The 20,028-nt window shown below is 41.0% G+C and overlaps 2 protein-coding genes across 2 annotated transcripts in view; both read left to right on the top strand.

Annotated features, from left to right (window-relative positions):
* LOC118846422 (N-fatty-acyl-amino acid synthase/hydrolase PM20D1-like) overlaps nt 1–20,028 on the top strand; it is a 42,661-nt gene that overhangs the window by 9,096 nt on the left and 13,537 nt on the right. Inside the window, exons 2-10 of the mRNA XM_036754945.1 lie at nt 2,899–2,985; nt 9,437–9,669; nt 9,998–10,084; nt 10,408–10,541; nt 13,882–14,001; nt 14,591–14,666; nt 15,181–15,242; nt 15,460–15,538; nt 19,468–19,539. Of these exons, the coding sequence (XP_036610840.1) occupies nt 2,899–2,985; nt 9,437–9,669; nt 9,998–10,084; nt 10,408–10,541; nt 13,882–14,001; nt 14,591–14,666; nt 15,181–15,242; nt 15,460–15,538; nt 19,468–19,539 (950 nt within the window). The remainder of the gene's footprint in view (nt 1–2,898; nt 2,986–9,436; nt 9,670–9,997; nt 10,085–10,407; nt 10,542–13,881; nt 14,002–14,590; nt 14,667–15,180; nt 15,243–15,459; nt 15,539–19,467; nt 19,540–20,028) is intronic.
* On the top strand, nt 11,122–12,088 carry LOC118846423 (centromere protein K-like). The gene has a single exon (XM_036754946.1). The coding sequence runs from the start codon at nt 11,141–11,143 to the stop codon at nt 11,954–11,956; it is 816 nt and encodes a 271-aa protein (XP_036610841.1). The 5' UTR covers nt 11,122–11,140; the 3' UTR covers nt 11,957–12,088.

Here is a 20,028-nt window from a genome sequence, read left to right as displayed (position 1 = left end):
ATGCCCTAATACATATGCAGTTTTTCTTCAGAAGGACGTTACTGATAACGAGATTACATTGACTGTCCTTGTCCTGGTCAGCCCCCACCCAAGCTTGCAAGTAATTTACCCTAAAGTAGGGAAGCCCACTGTGTTATATTAAGCTTAAGTGGAGACAGATTCTTTTGTCTAGATAGCCCAAATCCAGGGGTTGGTGTGATAAAAGAGGTATTTCCTCTGTCCACAGCTGAAATGATGAGGTGACATCAGCCCCTGTTGAAAGGATATATAAACTGTGCACCCTAACCTCAAGGTTAGGAGACCACTGAGGAGTGGTCAGACAGGTAATAGGAGAACCAGGAGAGAGACATGTCCAAAAAACCTAGAGAGAAGAGTATCAAGAAGAGAGTGATTGATGGCACCTGAGGTTGCAGAGAGGGTTGAAGATTTAGAAAAGGCCATCGGATTTGGCAATTAAGAAGTCATTGGTAACTTGGAAGAGAGCAGTTTTAATTGAACAATGAGACTGAAGCCAGATTGTAGTGATTAACTTAAGAATTAAAAGATTAAAAGAGAATTGAGAGGAAAGGAAGTGGAGGCACCTATTGCAGTCAGCTTTCTCAAGGAGTTTAGCCAGAAGAGAGTTCTATGAGATGATAGCGAATGGGAATAAACAGATCAAGGGAGGGGTTTTTGAAGATGGCAGAGGCACAGACATGTTTGTAGGCAGCAAGGAAACAGCAAGTAGACAAGGAGAAATCAAATATAACTGAAATGAGGAAGGGGATGATCACCTAGAGAAGATGCAATACAATGGGAACATTTGTGCATGTGGGGGATTTGTCTTGGTTAGGAGAACAGGCTCCTCTTCATGTAAGACAGGAGTGAAGGAGGAAGTGGTGGCAGAAGGCATCTGAGTGATGGGAGATGAGGAAGGAACAGGCTAGAGGAAGGAGCTCTCTCCAATGGCCTACATTTTTTTCAGTGAAATATGAGCTTAGGTTCTCAGTTGAGAAGGTGGGAAGAGAGAGAGCCATAGGAGGTTCCAGAAGGGATGAAAAGATTTGGAAGAGCTGCTTTGCAGAGTGGGAGAGTGAGTTAATTAGGGAGCTGTAAAAGGTTTGGCTTGCTTCAATAAGGGCCTGGTTGAGATTATGTGATGTAACTTTGTAATAGACCCAGTCAGCATGGTTTCAGGATTATACATGGCCAAGAATCCCTTCCATCGTGCAGAAGAATGTTGAAAACCTCTATTTTAACAAAACTGAAAGTGTTTTAAAATATTATCTCTGATCTAAAATCTTTACCAGATTTGCCCTCCTTGGAAAGGTGAATGACGAAGATAACAAAACTTTTTCATAGGGAAATAAGTGTGGTCACAGTAGTTTGTCTTCTTTAGGCTCTTACCTTCCCCAACACCTGAAGCAGTCACCCTAGGAAATTCTCTATTCCGTTCAAAGAGAAAGAGATTCTAGCCTCTTTGCTCTTCCTCAAACCAGACACTCTATTTCCTCATTCCAAGTATTTTCACTGGCTAGTATCTAGCCTGGGATGTTCTCCCTCCTCATCTCCACCTCCCAGTTTCCTTGGCTTCCGTCAAGACCCAGTTAAAATCCAACCTTGTAAAGGAAGCCTTTTCTGATCCTCTTTCATCCTAGTTCCTGCTTCTCTTTATTATTTCCAATATATCCCGTATAGAGCTTGTTTGTACATATTTGTTGAAATTAGATTGTGAATTCCTTGAAAGTAGAGACTGTCTTTTAACTTTCTTTGTATCCCTATCATTTGCCATACTACCTGGCATATAGCAGGCATTTAATAAATGTTTATTGACTGACTTATTCATTAAAAAAATTCTAAATAGGTATTTTGATTTGAAGGGTGGAATCTCTTTTAATCCTTGGGGAGGTTGATCCCTGGAATGGGATCCTGACTTTTGTTTTCACCTCTTCTGGAATGTTAACCCATTAATATTTTTCTTTTGTATCTCCTCCTCTTCTTCCTCTTCCTTCTTTTTTTTCTTCTCCTCTTCCTCCTCTTTCTCTTCCATCTCCTCCTTCTTCTAGATTTCTCTACCTCAGAGACATGTTCAGAGTATTGGGAAAGTGGAGTAGTACTACCTCCGTTTAGACATCTCCCTCTCTCCAAGCGAAATTCTTGGATATTAGATTAATGTTAAATTCAGCAAAATTGTTTCTGGACAACTTGTGCCTAAAGCAAAGAGTAGAGTGCTAATATCTTTCCCCTTCAACAATAGGTTGGGCTATGTGGCCTTGGAGGTCCCTTCTAATTCTGTAGTCGAGTGGGCCAGTGGGGATTCAGATCTATACTCATTTCACAGCCAGTGCCCAAGATTTATTAGTTGCCCAATCTTCTATTTCCTACGATCACAGAGTCAGAGATCTGGAGCTAGGAAAGACCTTAAGATCATTAGTCCAACCTCCTCATTTTACAGAGGAGAACAGTAAGGCCCAAAGAAGAGATTTGTCCAGGGTTTCATAGCTTATAAGTATCCAAGCCAGGATTTGAACCCAGGTCCTCAGACTCCAAATCCAATGACCTTTGCACTATATCACACTGTACTCCTCTCTTAACATCTAATACAGAGTTGTTTATATCTCACAGGAGGTCGGGGGTAAGAGTGGAATGACTGATCATTAACCTAGAAATATGTGCACATACCTTCTACTGGGTGTTTATACAGAAGAAACTGCATGGTCTAACAGAAAGTGTGTTCAAGTCAGAAGATTCTGGGTTGGAAGCTAAGCTGTTGAACAAATCACTTCCAATCTCCAGGCTCCAGTTTCTTCATCTTTGAAATGAAGCAACTGGATAAAAATCACTAAAAATAAACTTTTCAACTTGAAATCCTATTAGTGGGCTTTAACCTGTGGTTTTTGTTCTTCCAACTCCCAACAGAAGCAATTCAGATACCCACAGTGGCTTTCACCTCTGACAACATCAACACCACAGCCCTGCTTGAGTTTGGAGAACACCTTCAGAAAGGTAACAGCAAGAACAGCTCTAGATGTGGAAGTGATGGGAATAGGGCACCTTCTCTTGAGACTCGGCCCCCTTTCAGAGCTGATTGCCCAAGGTCCTTGCTCCAGGATGGATCATGACCTTTGACTTTTGACTAGGCCAGAAGGGTTCATTTTCTTTGAATAACTTTTTTGTTGGAGATAGAGACTGGGTTGGTGGGAACTATTCCTGTTCAATATGGGAGGAGGTGAGAAAGATCAGAAGTTGGTCCTTTTGATCTTTGAAGGCTTATCACATTTGGACTTTTTTTCCATTCTTTGCCCCAGATCTGCTTGTCAGAGAGCCAACTAGAACAACCTAAAAGGCATAACCCAAAGGCATTTCTTCTGTCTCTGCAAGTTTCTAGAATAGTGAGTGAGTTGTGTCACCATTTCCTTGGAGGTATACCTCATGCTAAAGGTGGACACCCTCTTCTCCAGAATTACAAGACCAATTGATAAGACTAATGCTCCCCATTTCCTCCAGTGGTAAAGAGTTTACTGCTTCTAGCCTAGGTGCAAAAGTTGGGGGAAGAATGAGGGAAAGAAATAGAAGTCCTAATTTTTTCCTCTTTGGAAGATCAAGGGAGACTGGAAGGCCGAGTACAGGAATTCACTTTCTTTGACTGTGCATATCTATTGGAAGGGTTTTGTTTTTCTTTTCTCTTTCCTTTTTTTTTGTTTAATAGAGGGAGGAGAGAGAAAATAAAAACTGAAAAATAAAATGAGTAGGGAATAAAAAAAAGAAGAGAATACAGAATACAGAAAAAGACCAGTAGGCTGGTAATTCAAGGGAATCACAGCATTGAGCAGATCCCATGTCTCATTTGTGGAAGATGATGAACAAGAGTTGCACAGAATGGGTGGGGATGATGGGTTGTGATAGGCACTATTGGAGGGAGTACTGAGAACACCAAAATCATAGAGCCCCTGGAGTTTCTATATGACCTAGTTTTTACAAAAAGCATCCTTTGAGATTTGTGTATCCTAGAGAACTACCTTAAGGTTCAGGAAAAGATCCAGAGACAATGCTCTGAACTCCTTGGATTTGTATATATTAGGGTCAAACCTGCTTGCAAGGGCTCTGGATACAGCAGTTGTTACTCTCATTTATTTGCCATCTACAAGTCTGTGAAGAAGTATTTCTTAATCTCATACTATGTTCCAGTCATTGAGCCCATAGCACCCTACCAGTTGGCCTATGATACATCAAGTAGTGTGGTGTGGTAGAGAGAACATGGAATCTAGGGTGAAAGGCCCAAGTTTGAATCCTAGACCACCCCTTACTGAACCTCATCTGTAAATTGAGGGTGTTAGACTAAACAATCTTCAAGGTCCTTTCCAAGTGTAAAATCCTACAGCTTTGTATTAAAAGAATAATAATAATAATCATGTTGATCCCATCAAATGTAAAGATTTAACCGGAGAGCTCTGACAGGCATTCTTTATCAGAAACATTGTTGCACAATTAAAAAGAAGAAGATGTAAAGTCACAGAGTATGCTAGCAGGTTGGAAAATGGACTTGGAGATGATACATGTAACCCCTCAGAACGTATCAAAGCCTGTATGCAAATCTGGTATGTTGGGATGATCTCAAAAGAAGAATGGAAGGTTGGGGAGAGGAGAAAAGGGAAACAGAAAAAATTGGGGAAAAATTAGCTCATGTAAATAGGATTTGAAAGGAAGAAATTACTCAATGGAGGCAGCAATGCAGGGAGGGTGATTGAGCAACATTTGAACCTCACTTTCATGGGAACTTGTTCAAAGAGGGAGAATACGCATACATAGAAGTCAGTATAGAAATTCAGCTGACCCAACAGAGAAGGGGTTCAGAAAAAGGGAGAGGGGAATAGAACAAGAGGGAGGGTGGATTAGGAGAGGCAGTGATCAGGTGCAAAACAGACTCTTTAAAAAGGGTAACGATAAGACAGAGAGAGAGTATGTTTAATAAAATAGGATGGAGTGAAATACACAGTTAACAAACTCATCCATAAAATGGAAGATGATATCAGAATGAACTAGAAACCACAATCCCATAAAATGTTGTTTACAAGAAGCACACTTGAAAGAGAAACATACACATAGAGTTATAATAAAGAGCTCGAGCAGAATCTATTATGGAAGGCAAGGGTAGAAATCATGATCTCAGATAAAGGAAAAGCAAAAATAGACCTGATTAAAAGAGACAAACAGGCAAACTGCATTTTATTAAACAGGACCATAGTAATGAATTAATATTAATACTGAACACATATACACCAAATAGAATAATATCTAAATTCTTAAAAGAAAAGTTAAATGACTTACAGGAGGAAATAATAACATTATAATAGGGGAGGAGGTGGCTTAATTTACCCATATAAGATTTAGATAATCTAACAATAAAATGAACAAGAAAGTTAATGAGATGAAGAGAATTGTAGAAAAGTTAGATGTTATAGACCTCTGGAAAATATTGAATGGGAATTGAAGGGAGTATGACTATTTCTCAGCTATGCATATCCCCTTCAAAAAAAATTGGCCATAGACATAAAAATCTATAAACAAATGCAGAAAAGTTGAAATATTAAATGTATTTTTCTTACCATAATGCAATAAAAATCACATTCAATAAAGAGCCTTTGCAGTACAGATTAAAGATTAATTAGAAATTAAATAACTTCATTCTGAATAATAGGTGGGTCAAAGAACAAATCATAAAAACAATCAATAATTTTATTAAAGATAATGACAGCAATGAGACAGCATACCAAAATCTGTGAGACCAAAGCAGAATGTAGTGGAAAATGTATAAAAGAGAGAGAAAGAGAGAGAGAAAAACTTCAACATGCAACTAACCAATTAAAAATCCCCAATTAAACACCAAAATAGAAATCCTGACAATCAAAAGAAAGATTAACAACATTGAAAGTAAAAAATTAAAATATTGAACTAAGAAAGCATCTTGGTGTTTTGTTTTTTAGAGAAAAAAAACAAATACTAAAATGGATAAACTATTGGCTAATTTGATTTTTAAAAGGAAGAGGAAAACCAAATTACTAATATCAAAAAATGAAAAAAGGGAATCTACAATAAAGATGAAATAAAAGCCATTATTAGGAGCTATTTTTCCCAACTATATGCCAGTAAAATGACAATCTTAGCTAAATACATGAATTTTACAAAATTATAAATTGCCAAGACTAACAGAACAGGAAATAGAATACTTAAGTAGCTCTATCTTAGAAAAAAGAAATTGAATAAACCATAAATGAATTCCCTAAGGAAAAAACAAAGATTAACTGGATTTGCAAGTGAATTCTGTCAAACTTAAAGAATAATTCTAATGCTGTACAAAATATTTTAAAAGCTAGGTTTAAAAAAGGAATCCTACCAATTTCCTTTTATGACACAAATATGGTCTTGTTACCTCCCATAACTAGGGAGAGTCAAAACAGAAAAAGAAAACTAAGATGACAAATATTCTAATGAATATTGATGCAAAAAAAAAATACCAGCAAGGAGATTACAGCAATACATCACAAAGATCATATACTACTATTAGGCTGAATTTAATATCACAAATTCAGACTGGTTCAATATTAGGAATAAGTAAAATTGACTTTACATTTATGTTGAAACAAAAAAATAATATGATTATTTCAGTTAATGCAGAAAAAATCTTTTGACAAAATACAACACCATTCTTGCAAAAGCACAGGAATAAAGAGTTTCCTTTAAAATGATAAGTAGTGTCTATCTAAATTAACAGTGGTGGGGAACCTGTGGCCTCAAGGTCACATGTAGCTTTAGGATCCCACCCCTTTGTTCTGTGAAGTTTGGATTCAGTCAAAGGGCTGCACTTGAGGACCTAAAGGGCCACATGTGGCCTAAAAGCCACAGGTTCCCCACCCTTGATTTAGAACCAAGAGTAAGCATTATCTGTAATGGCAATAAGCTAGAAGCCTTTCTAATAAGATGAGGCATGGTGGAGCAAGGATGTCTGTTGTCACCATTACTATTCAGTATTGTAGAAATGTTAGCTATAGCAATAAGAGAAGAAAAGGATATTGAAAGAGTAAGCTTAGGCATTGAAGAAATGAAACTATTACTCTTTATAGATGTTATGATGGTTTACTTAGAGAACCCTGGAGAGTCAACCAAAAAACTAATCAAAACCACTAACAATGTTATCAAGTTTTCAGGATATAGATCACCCCAAAACATCAGCATTTCCATATGTTAGCAACAAAACCCAGCAGTAAGAAATAGAAGGAATTCCATTTAAAACAACTATAGATAGTATAAAATATTTAAGGGGATCTACTTGTCACATAGGAGACAGGAAGCTCAATGGAGAGATTTGGTCTTGGAATCCAGCCTCAGACACTTACTAGCTGTATGACGCGAGGCCAGTCACATAACCTCTTTTTTGCTTTAATCCACTGGGGGAAAAATGGCAAATGATTCCAGTATCTTTGCCAAGAAAACCCCATGGACAATATGATCTATGGGGGTCACAAAAAGTTGGATACAACTGAACAACAACCTGCCACATAGAAGTATCAATATTACCTGAATTAATTTATTTATTCAGTACCATGCCAATTAAATTATCAAAGAATTACTTTATAGAAACTAGAAAAAGAGTTGTAACAAAATTCATCTGGAGGAACAAACATCAAGAGAATCAATTTAAATAAAAAAAAGGAAGAAGAAGAAAGGGGGAAGTGGCAGTGCCAGATCTCAAACTATACTACAAAGCTATAATCATCAAAACAACTTGGTATTGTATAAGAAACAGAGAGATCCATCAGTGGAAAAGATTAAGTATACAATAAGCAGAAGCAAATGAGTACAGTAATCTAGTGTTTGAAAAAACCAAAGATCCCAACTAATGGGGCAAGAACTCACTATTTGACCAAAATTATTGGGAAATTTTTTTTTGTAGTCTGGCAGAAACTAGGCATAGATCAAAATCTCACAGTACTTAACAAGATAAGCTCAAAATGGAGACATGATTTAGACATAAAGAATGATATCATAAGCAAATTGTTGGAGTAGAGAAGAAGTTGCCTATCAGATCTATGGATAAGGGAAGAGTTCATGATCAAACAAGAGATAGAAAGGGTCATAGGTGGTAAAATAGCTAATTTTGATCACATAAAATCAAAAGGGTTTGTGCAAACAAAACCAATGCAGCTTAAATTGGAAGAAAGGCAGGAAATGGGGGGGTCACAGAATCTTTGCACCAAGTTTTTCTGATAAAGGTTTAATTTCTAAAATATGTAGGAAAATGAGTCAAATTCACAAAAATATAAGCCATGCCCTCAATTGATAAATGGTCAAAAAACATAAATAGGTAATTTTAGAGGAAGAAATCAAAGCTTTCAATAGCCAGATGAAAAACTGCTCTAAAGCACCAATAATTAGAGAAATGCACATTTAAAATAACTCTGAAGTACTATCTCACATTCTTCAGATTGGCTAAGATGACAAAAAGGGAGAATAACAAATGCTGGAGGGGATGTAGGAAAATAGATCCCCCACTGTTGGTAGAGCTGTAAACTAGTCCAACCATTCTGGAAAGCAATTTGGAGCTATGCCCAAAAAGCTATTAAATTGCATGCCCTTTGACTCAGCAATACCACTACTAGGTCCATACCCCGAAGAGATCAAAGAAAGAGGACGAGGACTTATATGTATAAAAATATAGCATCTCTTTTTGTTGTAGCAAAGAATTGGAAACTGAGAGGATTCTAATCAATTAGAGAACAAGTTATGGTATATGAATGTGATGGAATACTATTGTACTATACAAGAACCGAGGAAGGGAATGGTTTCAGAGAAACATGGAAAGATTTGTAAAAGCTGATGCGAAGTGAAGTGATTAGAACCAGGAGAACAATTTCTACAATAACAACAGATAATCAACTTTGAAAGACTTAGTAACTCTTATCAACACCATAATTCCAAAGGAGTCATTATGAAACATGCTATCTCCCTCCAGGTAGAGAACTAATGGACTCAGAGTGCAGATTGAAGTATATACTCTTCTATTTATTTTTCTTGCTTTTTTTGAAACACAGCTGATATGAAATCTTTTTGCATGTCTACACATATTTTAATAGATTTTCTGTTTCTTGCCTTCTTAGTAGGTGGGGAAGGTGGGAGGGGAAGAGAATTTGGAACTGAAAATCAAATTAAATTAAAAAAGAAAATGGACTTGATTAGTCCAGGAAGCCTTCCTCGAGGTGATTGCCCTGAGCTGTAGTTTAAAAGGAGGGTACAGGATGGAGTATGGTGGCCAAGAAAAAAATTATTCTCTCTCTTGCTTGTTTACTCTCTTTCACTCTTCCTCATTCACTCTCTCTCTTCTCTCCCCCCTTTCTGCTTCTGTTTGTCACTCTCTCCCCTTACCCCACCTGCATCTCTCCCTCTTTCTCTTTCCCCCCAGTCTTCCCTTCCATGTTCTCCACTAGCTTCATCCAGCATGAAATCGTGGGAGAATACAGCCACCTGTTCACCATCCGTGGATCAGATCCCAAGTTGGAGCCCTACATGCTACTTGCTCACATTGATGTTGTGCCTGCTTCTGATGATGGCTGGGAGGTGCCACCCTTCTCTGGGCTGGAGCGTGATGGCTTCATCTATGGCCGGGGCACACTGGACAACAAGAACTCTGTTATGGTTTGCCTCACAATACCCAGAATGAGCAAGGAGGGGAGGGAGCATTCAGGCATTTGCCCCATGTTGAGAATCTTTTACTTTCCCAGAGAACGAGGGAAACCCACTGGGTTCTCTCTTCTTCTGCCAGCCTTATTCTCTGGAAACTGCCCCAAATGCTCTGACATGATGTGAGTTTGCCCGTCCTGTTGAGAGGTTTGCTAATCTCCAACTCTTAATCCTGGGGAAATCTGACCTGGGATTCTGAATGGCATTACTCTCCTGGTTTCACTTTTCCTGGTATCTCCTCCTCACAGCCTCCCTTTCCTTAGTCTGTGTTTATGTCCTTTAGGCCATCCTACAGGCCATGGAACTGCTGCTAAGGAGAAACTATGTCCCTCAAAGGTCTTTCTACATCTCCCTAGGACATGATGAAGAGGTAATCCATTAACAGACCCCCCAAGGACTCAGGATGGCTCCCTGGAGTATTGACTTCCCTAGGGCTTTAGATGTTAAGCTAGTTCTATTTGTCCTTCAGCTGTTAGAACATCATGCTTCTTTCCCACAGGCAGACCTCCCAGGGGATGGGTGTGAGGCAGAATCTTCCAAAACCTAGCCTCCATCCTCTGCAAGACAAAGAGAGTACTGAAGGATTTAGATTTGCCACACTTGGCTGTGTGTACCCTTCCTCTCCTTACACACACACATAGTCTGGAGACCAGATTGGGAAGGGACATGGGTCTGTGTCTGTGATATATGCAGGTATCTGGGAAACATGGAGCAAAGAAAATTGCAGCCCTACTGGAGTCACGTGGTGTCCGGCTGTCCTTTATCATAGATGAAGGAGGCTCTATCAGGGATGGTTTTTTGCCTGGCGTCGAGAAACCCTTTGCACTGTGAGTAAAGTTACCACAACTTCTTGCTTCTCCCACTGCTCTGGTTCTCTCAGAACCCTGTCTTGGAGGGGTCCCATCTATCTTCTTCTGCCCCTGGAGCCCAGTGGCTTTAGGCCATGCTGGCATATCTTCTTTTAGCTCCCTCCTGCCTTTCCCTCCCTAAGTCCAATAGCTCAAGACTTTCCATTCCATCTCATTGTTCAACCTGAGTTCTGAGCAACACAGGACTGACACCCAATCAGAACCTTAGAAGTAGCCCAGGACCAAGGAGGGGAGTGAGGGAGAGGGGGGAGGGTGCCTCTTGCACTTGGGCTCCAGGTGGGTGGCAGCCTGGGGGCGGGGGGGGGGAGGGGGAAGGGCATTTTGAGGAGATGACCTTTTGGGAAGGGGACTCTATCCAGGAGAGGCCAGGAGAAGAGTGTTCCTCTTCCTGCTCCCACGCCTCCCTCTTGTCTGTGTCAGGGCCCTGGCATGGGGTGTCTTCCCCCACCCCCTCACTCCCACCCTGCTGGGGCTGATCCCAGGCCTGCCCATGGGTAAGCCTAGGTGGGGATGGGCTGGAGGCCAAATGCTGCCAGGTAAAGAGACTAACCAAAGGCATGGCAGTAAATCAGCAAAATCTAACTCCAGATGATATTCAGGATAAAGAATATGTTGTGGATAAGAAAGATAAAATTATTGAAGAATGTGAAGAGCTGTGGAAACAGATGGAAAAATATCAGCAGGAGATAGCACTTGCTGGAGGTGAAAGACCTAACCATTCTGATACTCAGCTAACATTATTAATGATGCAATTAAAGAGTCTAACAGCAGGATACAATCAGTGGCTGGAAAGAACTCCTGACATAATCCCACTGAATCTAGAAAATCTAGTAGCACTAGGAAAAGAAGAGTTGCAAAAATTAGACCATGATCTTGAAATGTTACTGTCCACGATTCTGTCAAAGAATCAGAAAGTACTGGAAGACTTAAGAAGAGAGCAAGGATGGTTGGATGAACAAGGAGAGCTAGTAGCATCTCTCAGTGAAAAATGTGAGGAACTAAAAAATCAAGGGATGGCAGTTTGTGAGCAAAGAACTTTACTTGAACTGAAAACTGAAATGACTAAAATAAGAAGACATAGAGAGAAACTCTTGACCTCTCTGGGTCAGATTCTAGACAAGCTTTTTCCTCTTCTTGAAGAAAATGGAAGTAGGAAGAGAAAAAGAGAATGTCAGCCAAACACATGGTTAATGACAATGCATGAAATTTTAGAGATTCTTATAAATAGCCTACTTCATTCTCCACATGATCCATATGTAAAAATTAATGACTCCTTTTGGCCACCTTATATTGAGCTGCTGCTGCGTAGTGGAATTGCGCTTAGACATCAGGATGATCCAAGCCGAATACAATTAGAAGCATTTCGTCAGTAAAAACAACATCTTTTCTTAGATTTGGTACTTAGAAACCTTGTCACTTGAGCATAATAGAAGCCCAGATATATGGATGAAGAACATTGTTTTCACACCGAAGTTTAACGTTTCATTTGTTGCTGATTTTCCAACTATATATTCATTTCTCATTTAGTCAGCATTGGAATATTGTAAAATGTTTTAATAGCAGCTTTTCTTTAGCATTTGGTTTCTAGCTTAACTTGGATGCTTTAGCGAATTCTAATGCAGGTAATGAATGAATATAACAAGGTACTGAAGTTGTAATGGTACTGTAGTTTTTAATAGATTTTGAAAAAATAAACTAAAATTATTTTCACATGTAACAACTTATATATAAACTTATTGAAAATTATAATATTAAAAACTAGATGAAGCTATTATATAATGTATAAGTATATATATTTAAATGCTGAATTATATCATATTGGAAATTAAACTTTGTGATTCTCCTTATTGGAAAAAAAAAGTAGCCCAGGCAGATTCCAGGCAGGTCATTTCTCTGTCCAAAACCTTTCAATAATACTCTACTGTTTACTGAGGAAACTTCAATTTCCTTAGCCTGGCATTCAAGTGCTCTACAATCAGGTACCACCCTATCTTTTCAGTCTTCTCATGCCACTCTTCCTTATGTACATGATGCTCTAGCCAGACTACACTGCTATCTGTACCCTGCATTCAAGCATTGCCACTTCCAGAATCTTGTTGATGCTGCTTCCTGCATCTAGAATGCTCCCTACAACTAGGCCACTCTACTGCTTCCATCACCTTTTGACTCTGTACCTACTCTTTATTGGGAGGAGTCTTAATTTGGTTTTAATTTCTATTGATACTTTTGTTTTTACAACCCATCAAGCCATGCACTGTGAGAAAGGATAAAAAGGAGTGAAAAAAGGAACAACCAAGCACCCAACACATCAGCCAAATCAGATAACATATGCTCTATTCAACACCCATTGTTCCCATCAGCAAAGAAGGGAGAGGCATGCATTTCCTCAGCTCTTCTCCTGGACTGAATTTGGTCATCATACACAGCTTCAGTTCGTTTTTTATTTTTTTCGTTCTTCCCATTTGCATTGTTCCTGTTCATTCTTTAAAACCCAATTCAACAAATGAATAAATAAATTATGTATTAAGTGTTTACTATGTGCAAAGCACTGTGATAAGCCTTGAAGGGGGCAAATAGAAAGGTAAGGCAGTCCCTGTTCTCAAAGAGGCCACATTCTAATGAGGGAGATAATATGTGGGGGGTTTCATCTGCAAGTCGGGTGGAAGAGTCCTGTGGTCCTTAGGGTGAAGTAGCAAAGTAGATGTTAATGCCTACTACTTGAGGACATTTCTACTGATAACATCCTATCACTTCCTGATGTTGAACCATTTGACAGTGCCAAGGACTTGGGCAGGAAGAACATTCTTATCTGGGTCTTCAGTAGCTATGGTTGTAGCACTTACAGGAGCAGTTGCCAGGCTGCATCTCCACAGAATTTGATTCCCAGCATGATGTCTGAGGCCACTGGGCTGGAAGCATTTCTATTCCTGAGTCTCTTGTGTTCAGGGTCCTGGGCTGTCTTCATTAGGATGTGAAGAAGGGTGATGGCCAAGAGGATGGCAGTAGTCTGACTTGCTACTTCCTTGAGGAAGTCAGTCCTGATATTCCTCCCCAGTTAGCAAAGACCTTCCATTCTCTCCACCCAGACTTAACCATAGCACTTTGCTTGAACCTCTAGTTTATATGTTATTTTGTCATTGTACTTATTTATGCATAGGTCATATCCACCTACTAAACTGCAAACTCCTCAACGTTGAGGTTTCTATCTGAAAATTTATAGTTCCCCAGGGCCAGCACAGTGCCCTACACATAGCTGGCATTTAATAAGTGTTTACTGAATTTGATTCTGTCCTGCCAGGATTTCAGTGTCAGAGAAAGGTGGCATGAACCTCAGGTTACAGGTAGAATCTGCTCCAGGCCATTCATCGGCCCCACCAAAGGAGACAAGCATTGGCATCCTCGCAGCAGCCGTCAGCCGGTGAGTGGTCCTGCTCTGCCTTGAACTCTCAGCAAGGGGTTACTCTGGAAGCACAGGCTTTCCCCATTTCAGACTGTGCTGGAAGTCATGCCAGGTGATAGCAGAGATTCCTACATAGACAGAAATTGAGAATGGAATGATCTGTCCATTTGGGGTCACGCATGGGTTCAATCAGAGCAAGCCAGGTAGACAGGGTCAGGTGGATCGGGTTACACAAAGCAGATGATCAGACACCAAATTAAAGGGATAAGAAAGAAAGAACAAAAGTAAATGAAGAGGCAAGTGTAACATCAGTACCGAAGGAACTTTGGTAGTGGAAGCTGTTTGCTATGCAAGACTTTTTTCTGTTTTTATTCTTGTACTATATCCAAGTATTCAAGGACATTACCTCATTTGATCCCCCAATCACTCCTGTGAGTAGGCACTATTATCTCCATTCTATAGGTAAGAAAACTGAGGCTGAGAGCAGGTAAGTAACTTCTCCATGGTCACACAGATACTGTCTGAGGCAAGAATGGAGAAGTGTTCCTGACTTCCAGTCCAATACTCTCTCCATGTCCCCACATTGTCACTCTGATGTCTTTTTCAGGCTGGAACAAACACCAATGCCTAATATGTTTGGATATGGGACTGAGAAGAGTATGTTAGAGCAGCTTGCAGGACAGGTATGGGTCTGGGGAGGTCGTAGGAAATAGGGGAGGGGGAGGAACTCTCTGCTGAGGAAAGAATGGCTAGATCATCTGAGGCTCCAGAATCCTCTGTCCTCCCTTCATCTTTGCCTAGGACTAAGCCATGGCTGAGGGGACCCACTACCGACCCCACCTCCCACACCAATACCATAATGTTGGGTTGATCCACAACCCTCAGGTGGAAGGTATTCCTTCTCTGCACTCAACAATGCAAGCTTACTCTGTGCCCCTTGGGAGGTTGGTCTGACCATGTCCATTAACCAGACAGACAAACCCAGATGGGTAATCACAGCCTCACACTTATTATTTCCCAGTGTTCACAGAGCCAACAAAGCCCAGCCAGGTCCTGATCACAGGGGCCCCAATATGCATTGTTAGTATAGACCTAGATTACTGGGAGATCCTGACCTCAGACACACTGACCCTCATGTGCCAACCCCTTTGCCCTGGGCTTTGGAAATTCGGCTAACCTGGCTCTTTCCCCTCTTAGTTTGGCTTCCCACTGAATGTAATCCTGACCAACCTGTGGATATTTGGACCCATTGTGAGCAGGTAAAGAGTTCTTGTCCTCTTACCCCAGCCTGCTGTGCTTATTTAATCAGGCCCTGTCCAAACAGCCCCATATTACCAGCTCCCTCCTTCCAAAAGGGCATTGCCTATAGCCCATATGGATATTAGCCCTTTAAGATTTCCCTGGTTCAGAGGATTTATTCCTTTTCCCTGTTGGGCTGTTCTTCCTCAGGTCTGACCTCAATCCTTCCTATTTCAGAGTACTTGAAAAAAGTCCCATCACTAATGCGATGCTCCGAACCACTGCGGCAGTCACCATGTTCAATGCAGGGATCAAGGTAACACCCCCAGGAAGTTCCTGATGCTTTACTCCCCATCTGGGAGACTGAAGAAATTCTCTCCTTGGTCCCACACAGGTCCCTTTCCCTTCTATGGCACACTTCAGACAAATATAGAATAGGATCAACACCATTCCCATATCCTCTTGGCTTAATCCATTGGCACACCTCCAGTGCCTCTGGAAGTGTTAACCCACCCTGTGTTCCTAGAATGTGATTCAGCATGGCTCTAACTACTCACTTTGTCCATACAGATAAATGTGCCTTGGATGTGAGTTACTGACCTAGGACAAAGTCAACTGTCTGCTTTGGAAGGGAATTCAGTTTTCAGCATCCTCTTTGGCAAAGTGTATTGTCCAACCCCAAGCTATTTACAAAGCAGAATAATCTGCCTGTGATACTTCCCCAAAATAAAAATACCTTTGGTTTTAGACCCTTCAAACACCCCCACATCCAGCTATAAGTCTCCTTCCTATTCTAATTCAGTGAGCCTGCCCGTAAGCCACATCAGCTTGGTGAAACTGGCAGTCCCATTTTGTTTATTTGTTTTTTATTCCATTTATTCATTCATTCATTTGCTTGGTTTATTTATTTATTATTTATTTGTTACATGGACAATGTAACAATGTAAACAATGGACAAGCATTTGACAGAGGAAGGAATTCGCCTGATTTCAGTGACTTGCCCAGAGTAATTCATCTAGTTCAGTGACAGATGGAGGTTGAGAATCTACCTTTCTCAGGTCCATTCCAGGCCTTTTCCCACTACACAATGCAGACAGTTTGGGGGTCATTCCCTGCCTCCAGAATACAGTGGAATTGTGAAATGGGCATACATAGGCTGGGAGGTAAGAAACTTAGCTCTGCCACAAACTTGCTACATGACTTGGGAAAGTCACCTCTAAATTCTGTGAATAACATTTCCAGGTCCTCTCTTTCCTCCCAGCCTCACCCCATGCCCCCATTCTGAACTGGCCTCCCTGGCTCATGAATGATGGGCATCTTGCCCTCAGTTCCAAGATTTCCTGTCATGGAAGGGAATGGGCAGGTTTTAAACCTGGAAATGATAGCTTCCTCCTCACAATGGAGACAGCTCATGCAGAGATCCCAGGGACCAAGTGAAGTCCAGCCAGGAAGGGACTTCAGACCTGCTCTGCTAGGCAATCTCAAAAGCAGGACAGCAGTGCTGACTGCTTCCTTTCAAAAGAGTTCCAGGCACAGAGACAGCAGTCATTCAGCGAACCAAGGGTGCTGCTCAGTGGCCAGAATAGAAACAGCACCTGAATTTCCAAAGAACAGGTCATTTTAATGCCCTTGGCCTGCTGGAGGGAAAGCAGTCTCTTCAGAACCAAATTAAGCAATCCTCACAAAAGGCCATCAGCATCCTCCCTCTGACACAAGCATCACCAGGGGAGAATTGTAGAATGGGAAATGGCCTCTCCTCTCATACATTCAGACTTAGAAAAACCAAATTTGAGAGCTGGAAGGGGCCTTAGAGATGATCTAGCCGAATCTCTTTATTTTAAGATAGGGCAACTATGACTTGATTTGGTTAAATAATTTTTCCCAAATTTCCCACAGGTTAAGTGGCAGACCTGGGATGTGAAACCAGACTCTTTGGCCCTTTCTACACCTTGACCACTCAGTGGTACAGTGGATAGAGCCCTAGGCCTGTAGTTAGGAAGACCTGACTTCCAGTATGACCTTGGTGTATGTTCTTTGTTCTCGAAGAGGACCAACGACATCAAGGGGTGATGTCTTGACTTTCATGTGAATTGGATTTCAGTGAAGTACAGTTTGACTTTAGTCACTTACTAGCTGTGTGACCCTGGGCAAGTCACTTAACTTCTACCTACCTCAGTTTCCTAATCTGTAAAAGGGGATAATAATAGCACCTACCTCCTAGAGTTGTTTTGAGGATCAAATGAGTTAATAGATGTTAATAATGGAAGTGGATATAAAACTTAAAGTACTCTATAAGTGCTAGTTATTATCATTTCCATCATTACCATTATTACATCAACACTCTCGTTATGCAGCGTACTTTATACTATACCAGAAGCACCTTGACTCTCGGAATCAGAGGTTATCTCAGAAGCCATCTAGCCCCATCCCCCACCTCCACACCATATCTGACTAGTGGGCATCCAACTCTGCTTAAACATCTCCAGTGATAGGCTGCTCACTACCTCCATTCAGTCTCTAGACACCTAAAAATGTGAGGAACTCCTTTATATAGAACTGAAAATGACTTGCTTATAGCTTCCACCCATTACAAGCCATGGTTCATTTCTCTTGTGCCAAGTAGAATTAGTCTATGCAGGTGGCTCTATTAGTTTGTGGTTCGTAGACATCTATAAAATCAGGCCACAGATCACCTCATTCCCTCCCCACCCCCAGCCTTCGATAAAGCTCCAGACTTTCTTATCTTTTTTCCCCATCCACACATCCCCATCCACATCCCCATTCCCCATCCACTGGACCCATGTCCCGTTCCCCCATATGACATTGATTGATATAATAAACTAAGGCATGCTGATGTGTCAACATGCCAATGGGTATTACCCACTTCTAGGAAACATGTTGGCATTTTATCTAAGGTGTTCTTGAAATGGAATTCCTCTGAAATACCCAGAGTCTCCTTGAGGTGAAATGGAAAGAGCCCAGGACAGCTAGGCAGTGCAGTAGATAGCGCACTGGGCTTGGAGTCAGGAAGACGTGAATTCAAATCTGGCCTGCAGACACTTCCTAGCTATGTGACCCTGGACAGGTCACTTAACCCTGTTTCCCTCAGTTTCCTCATCTGCAGAATGAGCTGGATAAGGAAGTAGCAAATCACTCCAATATCTTTGCTGAGAAAACCCAAAAACGGTCACAAAGAGTCTGATACGAGTAAACAAATGAATCAGTTGGAAAGAGCCCAAGACTCAGGGACCTGAGACTTGATACAATTCTTCACTCTGTCACTGGCTAGTCCAGCAACCTTGTACAAGTCACTTCTCTCTGGGTCTCAGTTTCTGCCTGTAAAATGAGGTTGGATCCCTGGTTTACTCCACCTTCCCCAGGTGATGATTTCATGAAAGAACCATCCATTAGGGGTCAAGGGATATGTGTTCTATGTCTGTCTCTAAGTCATTCTGTGACCTTGGATAAGTCACTTCCCATCCCTCTCAATTTCTTGTTTATATAAAATAAGGGGTTGGCCCAAGTGACCTGTAAAGGCCTTTCAGTCAATGATGCATCTAGATGGAAGAAACTCCATGGCTAGAGACTTTCTCAGTAATTTCATTGGAGACCCAGAGGAGATTTGGAAATAGAGCTATGAGGCAGGAATCAGAATCACAGGGTTGGAAAGTAACCTTGGACACCATCTGTCTGACCTCCCCATTAGATAGAAGCAGAAACCAAGGCCCAGAGAAAGGAAGGGATTGACACCAGTTTCATAGACTTCACACTGAGTTCTGTCTCTAGCCCTGAGAATGAGCATGTGTCCCCTTGCTCAGCAACTCTCTTACCCAAGGCCCAAGATGAAAAGAAAAACAGAACCAAAGCATAAAATTTGGGGCACCTAGGTGATGCAGTGAGTAGAGCACTGGCCCTGGAGTCAGGAGGACTTGAGTTCAAATATAGCCTCAGACACTTGACACAGTTATTAGCTGTGTGACCTTGGGCAAGTCACTTAACACCAATTGCCCTGCCTTTCCCCCTCCAAAAAGAAAGCATAAAATTTAACATCCTCTGCTTTCTATAACTTGATTTTTCCAGAACATTGACTAATGGGAGATTTCCATTACCTAGATACTCTCTGGCTTCTCAACAGTCATTCTTTGTGAAGCTGGGTAAAGGGAGCCTGTCTGGGTATATAGGGATCTAGAGCTGGTTCAAACTGTAGTACATGTAATGTAAATGTGTCGTTTTTTTTCTCCTCAGATAAACGTCATCCCCCCGACCGCCCAGGCAATAGTCAATCTTCGGATCCATCCTGGCCAGACCATCTCTGAGGTATGATCCAGAAGTTTTGGGGGGGAGTAGCAAAGGTGTATGACGCTCATGACCCAGAGTTTGTCACTCTCATCTCAGGGCTTGTTTACTCAGAAATAAGGTGGTTCCAACAGGTCCTCCAAATGAACCTTTTTCAAGAGCTATGGGATGACGCAGTTTCAGTGCTCCCCTTATGTCCTTAATAAGCAGGACTTAACTCTCATGAGGATAAGAGACTCAGGGTAGTATGGTAGAAAGAACATGGAACAATGAGCAGGCTTGAATTGGAGTCTCAACGCTTCAGTTCTCATTTCTGGGTCTCGTTTTCCTCATCAGTAAAAATAGGGGGTGGTACTGGATGACCTCTAGAGTCCTTTCCAGCTCTAAACTCCATGATCCTGGGATTCCTTTTTTAAGCTACAATTTTTTCAATCTATAAAATAGGGGTAATACTCTCATTTATGACTTTATAAGATTTTTGTGAGGAAAGAACTTTATAAGCCTTAAAAC

Source organism: Trichosurus vulpecula, chromosome 4, assembly GCF_011100635.1.
Source record: "Trichosurus vulpecula isolate mTriVul1 chromosome 4, mTriVul1.pri, whole genome shotgun sequence".
NCBI lineage: Eukaryota > Metazoa > Chordata > Mammalia > Diprotodontia > Phalangeridae > Trichosurus > Trichosurus vulpecula.
Note: the sequence above shows the minus strand (reverse complement) of the source record. Positions and strands in the feature narration are given on the sequence as shown.

Bases quoted from the DNA above. Each gene is read 5' to 3' on its own strand.
- LOC118846423 (XM_036754946.1), top strand. From the start codon at position 11,141: ATGGCAGTAAATCAGCAAAATCTAACTCCAGATGATATTCAGGATAAA.